General features: G+C 58.3%; 1 protein-coding gene across 12 annotated transcripts in view; it reads left to right on the plus strand.

The window, feature by feature from the left end:
• DNM1 (dynamin 1) overlaps window positions 1-10,757 on the plus strand; it is a 41,961-nt gene extending 31,204 nt beyond the window's left edge. For 3 of the 12 annotated variants that reach the window (XM_046674276.1, XM_046674301.1, XM_046674286.1), the window contains 7 exons: window positions 2,595-2,704; window positions 3,430-3,541; window positions 3,988-3,999; window positions 4,360-4,530; window positions 5,602-5,843; window positions 6,205-6,420; window positions 9,484-10,757. In XM_046674276.1, coding sequence (XP_046530232.1) covers window positions 2,595-2,704; window positions 3,430-3,541; window positions 3,988-3,999; window positions 4,360-4,530; window positions 5,602-5,843; window positions 6,205-6,420; window positions 9,484-9,556 — 936 coding nt within the window. In that variant the 3' untranslated portion in view covers window positions 9,557-10,757. Of the gene's footprint in view, window positions 1-2,594; window positions 2,705-3,429; window positions 3,542-3,987; window positions 4,000-4,359; window positions 4,531-5,601; window positions 5,844-6,204; window positions 6,421-8,522 lie in introns of all 12 variants that reach the window. The other 9 variants (XM_046674320.1, XM_046674328.1, XR_006890467.1 and 6 more) reach the window with 8 other exon arrangements.
• Window positions 10,758-11,870: the final 1,113 nt, after the last annotated feature.

The following is an 11,870-nucleotide window of genomic DNA, read 5'->3' on the forward strand; positions in this document are numbered from 1 at the left end:
GTCTGTGGGGGTGGGGTGGGGTGGACAGTGAGTGCTGGGAGGTTGGGGGGGAGACTTGTGGCTGCTGTGGGCGGGTGCTCTGTAAGAGACTGTTTGGGCTGTAGGCATCTAGGTGTGTGTGGTATATGGGGGGCTGCCTGTGCCTTTGGGGGCAGACCGTGTGTACCTGTGGTGTGACTCAGGCATATGTGCCCATGCTCGGTGTGTAAGTGTAGGTGTCTGTGTGTGGCCAGTGGCTTGGGGAGGGAGGGTATGCCTGTGGAATATTGGAGAATATGTATGCATTGGGGATGTAAGGATGGGAGAGGGCCGGTGTTCCATTGTGAGGGTGTGTGCATGTGTGTGCACATGTGCTTGCACTTGCAATGTGCGTGTGTGCTTGGGGCATGGATGTGTGATTTAAAGTTTGGGTGTGAGAGTGTATGTGCCTGATTTGGGGAGTGGGTATCAAGGTGAGGTTGTGTGTGTGTGTTGGGTGCCAGTGGATTTTTTCACTAGAACAGCTGGGGCCATGGAAGTGGGCAGGCTGTGGGGAGGCTAATGTGTCCCCCTTCTCCACCCAGCTGCCAGCCCTCTGGTCTTTGGGACCTGGGTGGCCCTCTGGGCAGACAGGCGGCCACCCACATCCCCAGCCCTCATTGACCCCCCCATCTTCTCAGTCTCCCTCCACCACCCATCAGCGCCCCCCACCCCGTCCCACAGCAGGGTGGCACCCCCATCTTTCTGCACCTCCTCCCAGCCCACCCTGTGCCCCCCAAGCTCCCTGCCCCTGCTCCAGGCTCCGGTTCTGGGATGGCGGGCGGGGGTCGGTCCAGCTCTCCAGCGGCGGCGCCGAGGGTCTAACCCAGCCCAGCCTAACCAATGTGCAGACTACTGTACAATTTGGGAGTCCTGAACAGATAGTCTAAACACTGGGTAGACGGAGTGGAGGTGTCCTCTGGTCCATCCAGGCAGCAGTGTCTGTCCATCGGGTGGGAGCTTCAGCCCCATCTCCTGGAGATCCAAGGCCCCCTGCCCCAGCCCATGTCCCCTCAGCCCCAGCCCAGCCAGCCGTGGTCCCCTCTCTGCTCCCGACTCCCCTTCTGCCTCTTTTGACGTGGCAGGGGTGAGCGGGAGCTGTGACTGGGAAGGAGGGGCCTGAGGAGGGGGCCGGCCAGCAGGAAGGGAGGGGTGGGGAGGAGGCCGCTCCTACCTAGTGTCCAACCCCAGAGCGCAGGGCGGGTGGTGGCGGGGCCTCCCTCGAATGCTTCCAGATGTTCCCTGGCCGCGTGTGCAACTTCCTCCTCTCCTCCCCCAGCCACCCTCTGGGGCTCTCGGCCACCCGCCTGGCATAAAGAGGGCTTTATGTGGCTGGATGGGCCAGGCGAGTGTGGGGGGCAGAGGGAGGTGGGCAGGATGACGCCAAGACGGAGGAGCAGGGTCCTCCTAAACCCAGCCCCCCATCTGAGATCCTAGGCAAAGCTCATGTCCAAGCCCTGAGTCCCCAAGACTCAAACAGGCAGCTCCCCCTCTGCCCCCCGCGTGGGTCCCGTGGTGTTGGGGGGGCGAGTGGGGTACAGGCAGCAGAAACCCTCCCCTCCTGCCAGAGCCCCATCCTCTGCAGATCCCTGAGCCCCTCCCCTTGGACACAGCAGCCTACAGACACATTGGCCCACACCAGGCATACACACGTTTGCATGTGGGCCTGGCACCCACATGCTCATCCACAGATACACAAATCTCCTCCCAGATGACTACAGATAAATCAAACATATTCAGCCTATTACACAAACTGTATGCATGTAAGCATGTACCCATAGTACGTGTCCCACTGGAACATTCATGCAAACACATAGTCATTTACAATTGCCACACACATCTACAAAAGTGTACACACACCCGCACTGACATACAAATGTGCTCACATGGACACACGGCCATGCTGGGTACCTCCTCAGGCACACATGTGCATACACACATACATGTACAACACAGACACATGGGCGCACACACAAGGCTGATAGGATATGGGCTCAGGCTTGCATGTGTTTGTAGAAACACACAACCACACGCATGTTGCACACACAGACTCACCATCTCCAGGCTTGTGCTGCGCGCCTGATTGCTAACACATGGGCGGCTGGGGGGAATGGGCTGAGCCAGCCCTTTGAAGCCTCCGGTGCTGGTGGCCCCCCTTCCCTGTCTCTACAGTCAGGAAATGAAGTCAGAGGCTTATCCAAGGCAGGCCCTGGCAGCCAGGCCCCGGCGAGAGAGGCTCCAGTGCGGGCTGGCCTGGCTGGTGTCCAGGGCTTGCTTGGGATGGGACGTGGGAGCCACCCTCAGCCTTGCCACCCTCGGCTCTTGGGCTCTGGCATGTATGCAGAGGTGGTGGGAATGGCTTAAACGCCAATGGGAGCGACGGGTGCCCGGCAGCCCCAGGGCTCCATGGCCAGGCTTTCATGAGACAGCACCTGTGTGGTACAAGGGGGCTGGTGCCCAGAGCCCAGGGCCACTCTGGGGATCCACAGCTCCAGGCGCCCCCCCCAGCATGGAAAACTCTTAGGGAGTAAGGTGTGGGAGAGGAGAATGCCGATCGCTCCCATCTCTACCCACAGGAGAAAGAGAAGAAATACATGCTGTCTGTGGACAACCTGAAGCTGCGGGATGTGGAGAAGGGCTTCATGTCGAGCAAGCATATTTTTGCCCTCTTTAACACGGAACAGAGGTGCCTGCCTGCCCCCGACCAGGGCTGTGCGGCCCCAGACCCTGCAAGCCCCAAACCGCCCCCACGGAGTTTCTCCTCTGTGCTAGACTTCATGTCAAGGTCCCCTCCCCTCCCTCCCTCCCTCCTTCTCTCTCTTCCTTCCTCCCTCCTCGCCTCCTGTCCTTCCACAGGCACTTGGTTAGTGCCTGCTGTGCGTAAGACACTCTGCCAGGCACTGAGGACAAAGAAGAGCCCCAGTCATGCCTGGGCCCCTTCTCATGTTGCTCAGTGTCCAGTGGGGCCAGTGCAGAATCAGGCCTCTCACCTGCCAACCCAGGGCTGAGTCTAGCAGGCTTTCTCCTACTCAGGGATGAGCATTCATCAGGGGAATCCCTGGAGAGCCAGGGAGGGAGCCAAGGGGGGCTGAGAGCCAGGCCAGGGGAGGTACTGTCATGGATGCCCCTTTAATGAGGGCGCAGTCCCTTTCCAATAGAGCATTTGACTGCTCATTTCACTGAACAGTCACAATGACCCTGGGAGGCAGGAATTATGATTATTAACCCATCTTCCAGATGAGGAAACTGAGGCTTGGAGAGAAGAAGGGACTTGCCCAGGGTCACCTAGCTGGGAAATGAGAAAGCCAGGACTGGACCACAGGCATGATGACCCCAGTACATGCATGCCGTTAACCACCAAGGAAGATAGGCTTTGCCCCGTCTCCCCTCACCACCTGCCCCATCTTGCAGGAATGTCTACAAGGATTATCGGCAGCTGGAACTGGCCTGTGAGACACAGGAGGAGGTGGATAGCTGGAAGGCCTCCTTCCTAAGGGCTGGCGTGTACCCCGAGCGTGTTGGGGTGAGTGGTGGGGCAGGGAGGAGAGGGCAAGCTGCTTGTAATGGGGGACTTGGGGTACATCATCCTCAGTGATGCTGAGGCATGCCAGGCTTCCCAGCCCTTATTGGGCTCAGAAATAGCAGGGATCCTTTGCTACCTGCCCTGGGGGGGGATCAGAGTTAAGCGGAGGTTTAGTGGGAGTTTGATGTGTCCCCTTCTCTGCCACAATTAGCATTTCCTGCATCCCCTTCATACGATGGCAGTTTCTTGTGATTCCTGTCTCTTTTCTCCCCTCTTTCACTGTGGCAACGTCTAGAGTTGCCTTACAGTTGGGGTACAGTGCTCTGGGCTCACTTAATCCCTCCCCTTTTCCTCTCTGTGTGTGTCTGCTTCGCTGTGCTCACTGGTGGCGGCGTGGTGGCAATGCTGGTGTGGTGACCTCTATGGCTTTGGTGTGGGCCTCCCAGGACAAGGAGAAAGTGAGTACTCCCCTCCCTCGCCTTCTGCCAGGCGTCTCCAGCCTGGCATCAGCTCTGGCCACGTCTTTGGAATCAGGAAGGGACCTAGGAGATTTCCTTTCCTAATTCATGGACTAGTAAACTGAGACAAATTCTAGGCACTAGTGTCAGAGCTGAGATAAGGCTGAAGGAGGCACTGAGATGGGCAGAGCCCAAAGACCCAGAGCATATGGGGGAGCTGGGTATCTCTGTGTTCAGGCCAGTTGCTTCCCTCTGTGCCTCAGTATGCCAGGCACTCCTGGAGGGGCTGAGACCCTGGGGATGCCTGGAATCTGGCTTCAAGGGCCCAGCCACCCTGATGTCCTCTGTTCTTGATGGCAGGCCAGCGAGACCGAGGAGAATGGCTCAGACAACTTCATGCACTCCATGGACCCACAGCTGGAGCGGCAGGTGGAGACCATCCGGAACCTGGTGGACTCATACATGGCCATTGTCAACAAGACTGTGCGAGATCTCATGCCTAAGACTATCATGCACCTCATGATCAACAACGTGGGTGCACCACCACTTGGGGGGGGGGGGGCGGGTGATCTTGTGGGACCAGGGAGGCGGGTAGCCAGGTTGCCCTGGGGGAGGTGCAGGCCAGCCCTGTGAGACCAGTTCTAAGGAGGGAGGCATGGGTCTGCACCAGAACTGTCCAATAGGAATATAATGTGAGCTGCATATATTATTTTGAAGATTCATACACCTAAGTTGTTCCAAATATGCTTACATGTTTTACAGAAGGGGCTAGGGATCTGCATCTTTTGAGAACTCCTAGACCACATTTTGAAACACACCTCACAGAACGGCTACCACCTGAGGCTTAGTGAAAAAGCATGGCCCCCAGAGAATTAGAACTGTGTTTGAATTTTGGCTCTGCCACAAATTCCCTGTGTGACTTTGAGCAAAAGAACTGCCCTCTCTGAACATGTTTCCTTATATGTAAAATATGGATAATAATAGAGTTGAGGATTAGATGAATATAAAGTGCATAGCAACACAGTGAATGGCAGGGAGTAGGAACCTAACATATATTTGAATAACAAAGAAACGAGACACAGGCCTGTGGCGTGAAAAACCTCAGCATCTCTCCATGAATGTCTCAGAGCCTGGCCAGGTACCATGTGGGGATTTTAAAGAGAACATTAACTCACCCTCTATACACAGAGACTCACATTTCACCCCATCCAGGCACACATTTACACGTATTGCTCAAGGGTTCAGAAAATTTTAAACTGTCGTCTTCCTTATTTTGGTCCAATGGAGCATGCATGTCCTTGGAAAGAGTAACTACCCCATTTTACAGATGGGGAAACTGAGGCTGAAAAAAGCTGAGTCAGCAGGTGTCATCTCAGATCTATGACCTTGGACAGCTCACTTTTCTTCTCTGGACCATCTGAGAAAAGGGCAAGGGGGAAAGCGGGGGTGAGGGGAGGGGGGGCGGAATCTCTGAGTTTAAGTGGTGGCAGAGTCCTGTCCCAGAGCTCCCAGTCCATCACACAGTCCTAACAGGGTCCCGCGGGGCAGGCAGAGCGTTTCAGGAGTCCGGTCCCAGCGCCCCCTCTCTTCGCCCGCCTGCAGACCAAGGAATTCATCTTCTCGGAGCTGTTGGCCAACCTGTACTCGTGCGGGGACCAGAACACACTGATGGAGGAGTCGGCCGAGCAGGCGCAGCGGCGCGACGAGATGCTGCGCATGTACCACGCACTGAAGGAGGCGCTCAGCATCATCGGCGACATCAACACGACCACTGTCAGCACGCCAATGCCCCCGCCTGTGGACGACTCCTGGCTGCAGGTGCAGAGCGTACCGGCCGGACGCAGGTACCAGGGCCGGCCCCCAAGGCCCCAAAGCCCCCCAGCCCGGGGCCCGCGGGAGGAGGGCCGGGACCGGGCAGTGGCGCGCCCGCGTCACCGGGGCGGCTCCCACCTGGAGCAAGGGGCGGAGCTTAGAGAGGGGCGGGGCTTGCCGCGGGGAGGGGCTTGCCGTGGAGCGCTGGCTGCGAGGCTGGGTGGAGCTGGAAAGTTGGAGCCACTGGACGCGGGCCTTAAGCCCCGGCGGACTAGGGTGGGGCGGGGCTTGCGAGCATGGGCGTGGCCGGCACTCGGCTCGGGGCGGTGCCTCAAGCTGGGGCGGTGCCGCTCATCTCTTTCTTCCTTGTCCTCTGCTCCCTGTCGCCCGCAGGTCACCCACGTCCAGCCCCACACCGCAGCGCCGAGCCCCTGCCGTGCCCCCAGCCCGGCCCGGATCGCGGGGCCCTGCTCCTGGGCCTCCGCCTGCTGGGTCCGCCCTGGGGGGAGCGCCCCCCGTGCCCTCCAGGCCGGGGGCTTCCCCTGACCCCTTCGGTCCTCCCCCCCAGGTGCCCTCGCGCCCCAATCGCGCCCCGCCCGGGGTCCCCAGGTGAGTAGGGGCTGAATGTGGCGGGAGAGACCGCCGGGCGGGCGTGGCCGGGAGGGAAGTGGGGCCAGATTCTGGAACATCGGCCCTGGCCGCCAGAGCCGGCCCTCTCCATCCAAGGCACTCGGACTGTGGGTGCCAGTGCCACGGGAGGTGGGGCTGAGGGCTGGCGGAGCCTGTCCCCCAGGGAGCGCTGAGTCCCGGAGGTGGTCGTTTCTGGGGAGGGGGCTGTGGGGCTCATCCCACCTGCCCCCTTCCTTCCAGCACTTGCATGGCGCTTCCCACCTTTTCACTCCTTCCTCTCTCCCACACACTGCATTCCTCCTCCTTTTCCCTTCTTGCTCTCCTCCATTCTCCATTCCATCCTCTACTTCCCTCTCCCAGCCCCTAGTGAGCCTACCTCAGGTCTGAGGATCTGAACCCAGATCCTCTCCGGATGTGTAGATTTTGTTCTACACTTCTCAGTCCTGATTCTTTTGAGCTGTCCCAGGGGGGTGTCCAACCTCTGGCCTGCAGGAACGGAGGCCAGGCTGTGACTGTGTGAACAGCAAGGTGTGTGATGTGTGTGTGGGCGTGCACACGGGTGTGAGTGCAGGAATGGCACCCAGGCATGGACTAGGACATAGGGCAGCTGGGAAGGGTGTCTGGGTGCCATGGGGCAATCTGATGGCTTTCTTCCTTCCCTTTGCCTCTGGCCCTCCCTGGGGTGGACTGATGTGGTGGGTGTGGGGGCAGGAGTGGGTAAAGCCTGCCTCATTCCGAGATTTCCAGAGAAAAGGATTCTACTTTATCCTTTGGCTTTGCCTTCTTGATCCATGACCTTCTTGCAAGGAAACTGACTCTGATATCTGACTCAGTCTGACCTCTTTCCACTGGCCATGTTCTCTGAGGAAGAACATATCAGACCAATAGTATCCATTTATGTTTCCAGATGGCTGGAGGGTAGGGCTGTGGTTTTAGCCTCCATGAACCCAAAATGAAGCAGAGATGGGGCTTGCCCTGTGGTGATTTGATGACCAAAGCAGAGGCAAAGCAGGCAGTGTGGTGCTGGTCAAGAGCACTGAACTGGAGTCCAGAGGTTGTGGTTCACCCTGGGCCTTTAGGCAAGTCACTTTCCCTTCCAGGGCCTCAGTTTCCCTTCTACCAAATAATATTGAACATTCTTCCTTTCTCCCAGGGTTGGTGTGGGGATCAAGAGAGACACTAGTTATAGGAGCATTTTGCTAACTTCCAACGTAAGTCCAGATTCTTGAGGGTATTTGACATGCCCAGGTCTGCACTGAGGTGTGACATATGGGAGCTGTGAGATTTGGTACCTGCTCTGACTCCAGTCTTGCTAACACATGGGAAACATTTGGCAAGTCATGGCCCTGCCTCGGGGAAGACAGCAGACCTGGGAGTTTCAAGGTAGCTTGACTGCAGAGGTCCGAGGGCTGTCTGAGATACAGCTCAGGTGGTGGGGAGTCAGGGGGCCTTTGGGGGGAGTGGCAGTGTGGGCAAAGGTTTAACATGGGATGCATTGAGGAGAGCCACTGGCCAGAGCAGTGTGCAGATGGAATGAGGCAGAATAAGAAGTGGTTGCCCTGGGTACCATGGTACAGTGGGGCAGGTTGGAGAACCTTCAAAGTCCACAGAAGAGTTTGACTTGATGGGACGCAGTGGTGTGGGCAGGAGTCATGGAATGCTCTTGGGCAGAGAAGTGACAGCTGGACCCTAAGAAACAAGATTTGTCCCTTATGGAGCATTGCAGGTGGCCCTCTGAGCACGCCAGGCACGAGTATACAGGGAGCTGGTGCAATGCCTCCTGTGTGCGGGCGAGCTTCTGTGTTGTGACTCAGCCCACGCGTGTGCTTCAGTATGCCGAGTGGCTGCATGCCCCAGATCCATGCTGCACGTGCTGGCCAGTGAGGGTGCTGGGCAGTGGCGGGTGGGGGAGGTGTATGCGTGTTGTTCGTGGGCATGTGTGTCAGTGTGTGCATGCGGGGCCGTGGGGCCTCACAGCATGTGTGTGCACGCCCGGGCGTGTGCGTGTGCGTGTCCCCCACCCCCAGGCCTGCCCCGTCCGTGCGTGTGAACTGCCATGTTGATTTCGTGCTGTCTTTCAGAATCACTATCAGTGACCCCTGAGGAGTGTCAGCCACGGTAGGTACATGCCTCTCGGCCTGCTGCATGAACGGTGTGTCTGCCCCTGCTGCACCAGCTCCATAATGGGGGGCGCACCTGGGACCTCAGAGCCAGGCCCCCCCTCTTCTGCAGCTCCAGACTTATTCTTTCCTCTTTCTGTCTTTGCTGTCTTCTAAGAGCTGGCTCTTACCTCCCTTCGCAGAGAGCCTCGGGACTCAGTGCCCCTGACCAAGACCCCCATGGCTGAGCCTGGGGAGCTCTTGGGACAGGCTTCACACCCAAACTGGCAGACATGGGTGCCCTCTGGAGCCGTCAGAGAGGGCAGAGAGCTCATGGTTTATGGTGTAGGGGTGGAGAGTGTGGAGGGGATTGTGTGTGGGGCTGGACTCAGGCAGGCAGAGGCCTGGGAGGTTCACCCTGGGGCTGCCACACTCATTCCCCAATCTGAGCTGTGCTGCTGGGGCAGCGCAGCCAGCTCTCAGGCTGGGAGCTCTGGGAATTGAATCCACGATAGGGCCGAGGAGGTCAGAGTCCCACCTCCTCTATGGTGCCAACGACTGAGCAGTGATCTGGGGTGAAGGCTCTGCTGGTTCGATGATTTCTGAAAGCCTGAGGGTCCTACCCACACCGTCGGCCCAGAGCACACCTCACGGGCGAGGCAGAGTCACACAGCCCTTCCCCTACCTCCTGGGTGTTGTCACTCCTGCTAGTGCACAACTGAAGGCAGCGTCTTCGGCCCCAGGTGAAGCACCATAGCCAGCCCGTGGGCTCATGGATCTGGGCCTGTAGCTCCTAGGGGTGACCTACACTTTTCAGCCAGGAGGATGACAGTGTCTGCTGACCTGGGCAGGTCTACTTCTCTGAGTTCTGCCCCAGCTGGGCCGCAAAACTCGCCCAGCGAACCCACCTGCCACTGACTCTTGCTCTTCTGCTTTTCCCCAGCAGGAAGGGCCCAGCCTCACCTACGCGACCTGCGGTCCCCCGACCAGCTGAGGCTCCCCTCTTAGACTTATAAGCCTGTGGCCAAGGGCATCCAGCTGCCTGCCTTCCCTGCCTCCCCAGGGTCCCATCAGAGGACACCTGGGCTTTCTGCCCACCCAGAGGGGCCTCCAGTGCTCCCTCCAGCCATCCTCTTAGCTTTGCCCTCCTGGTTCAAACAGTGTTCTTTCTCATGTCTTTCTCCATCAGGCCTGGTGGCTGTTGCACAGGGCTCACAGCCCCATACTCCCTGGGGCTGGGGGCGGCCCTGGGCCAGTGGGTTGAAAGACAGGGAGCCAGAGAAGAGGGAAGCCAGAAAGGGCCGAGCACGTGTCTGGAGCTGTGGGTGCACTGCCTGGTGGTGTGTGAGAGACCAGCGTGCGTGGCAAGGGAGGGCCGCCCAGCCTCCATCTTCCACCCCATGAAGTCTGTCCCCTTGCCCCTCTCCAGCTCCTCCCTTCCACCTTCCCTTTCTTGGTACCTCCTCTATTCCGGAAACCTCACCCAAACCCTCACCGCGTCTTTGTCCCCTGCCCCACCCCTACCCCCACCTCGACCACCGGGCTTGGCTGCTGTTGCCTTACCACCTCTCCCCCTCCTTCTCTCTCCATTCTCTCTCTCTGCTTTCTCTCCAACTGCCAGCCGATCGGGTCAGGCAAGTCCATCCCGTCCTGAGAGCCCCAGGCCCCCCTTCGACCTCTAACCAGATCCCTCCTATTCCTCGGAGACCTCCCTTTCCAAGCCTACCTGGACGGCTGTTCTGTGACTTGACATTGGCTCCCCAGTCCCAAAGCCTCCCCCTTCATATGTGACTTAGTCTGTCGTAGTGGTGAGCTGACATCCAGGCGTGACTTTGGTGAAACTTGTGCCCCCTCTGTGGTGTTGCTCCTGCCCCGTTCTATAAATATCTATAAATACTCAGATATATATACACACATATATGGCCGCCACAGCCTTGCCTCTAGTGTCGGGAATCAGTCACCATGCTGTCCTTGAGGAGTCTTGTGGCCCACCTACAAGGGAACACTGTCACCCTGACATCCCACTCCAGAGCGTGCCACCTCCGATGAGCCTCCCTGTCATGCCCAGCCTGTGGACAGACAGCCCCCCTCTGCCACCTTCCTGTCCCTCCCCGCTGAGCATGGGGGTGCTGTACTGGCAGCTGTGTGGTTCTCTGACCACCAGCAGTCTTGCTGTCTCTTGGCTGAGAATAAAACCTATTTCTGGACGATGGGGAACAGTGTGTCCTCTGCTGGCTTGTGTTCTCCGTGGAGCTCAGGGGGAAGTGAAGGTTACCTGGCGTGCCGGGGTGGAGAAGGGCCCAGCCACTGCTAGGGTGCTGTAAGGAGTGGTGAACAAAGGCCCCATCCTTCCCAAGGCGCCCTGGAAAAGCACCTGGAGGTTAGCCTGTCCTCATCTTGTGAAGCCTGTTCCAGCCACTAGGGGGCAGGGGCACCAACTCAGCCTGCACGGAGGATGTGGGGCTCCCGGTCGGGCACCGTGGAGGGACAGGACAGAGGGACAGGATGAGGAGGATGATGGAATGGAAAGTCTGCACTGGAAGCCAGCAGTCTTGGGTGCTAGCACCCTGCTTTCCCTCCCAGGATTAGATCAGGTTTCTGAGTTTGTCGGCCGTTAGAGCCGGACTGCCCCTCAGAGCCCCACGGCAGTCCCCCTGGGATTCCCCGGGCTTCACCACGCTGCGTGCAGGTGACGGGCCTGGAGATCTCTCAACAGCCCTGCGGGACATGCTCAGACACGAGCATCCAGAAGCCTGTCCTCTGCTGGCAGGACCCGCCCCTGCTCAGTGGGCACAGCACAGGCCCCAGGCCCCAGCGACAGGAACAGGAAGAAGCAAGGCCAAGCAGTATGGCTAAATCCATTTATTTCAAAATAAACAGGAGTAGAATCACCCGGGAGCAACCCCGTCCCCGCCTCCTTCCTCTGTCCTATGCTATCAATAAATCAATAAATAAGTTTCCCCACCCCCAAATATTTAATAAACCTTTTCCCCATTTGCCAGCTCCAACCTCCGCTATGATACAGGGAGCTGCCCTGCCTCCAGAATATACAAAATGTTACAGAGATACAGTATATACACTGGGGAGGGAGCCCATCGCTACCAGCTTGTGCCCTTGCCAGGCCTCAGTGAGCCCCAATTGTCCCAAGGCCTGTGAGAGTGCTGCCCAGTTGTCTGTCTGGACGAGGGGGGCACATGTGCCCCAAAGTGCCTCTGAATAGAGGATACCAGAGTCCCTCTGAATGGAGGGCTGCTTGGTGGGGGGTGAGGAGGTCATCAGGGAGCTCCTGCTCCCCGAGAGAGGCAGCCTGCTATATAAACTACCTTGATT

Source organism: Equus quagga, chromosome 1 (assembly GCF_021613505.1).
Source record: "Equus quagga isolate Etosha38 chromosome 1, UCLA_HA_Equagga_1.0, whole genome shotgun sequence".
In the NCBI taxonomy this organism is placed as follows: domain Eukaryota; kingdom Metazoa; phylum Chordata; class Mammalia; order Perissodactyla; family Equidae; genus Equus; species Equus quagga.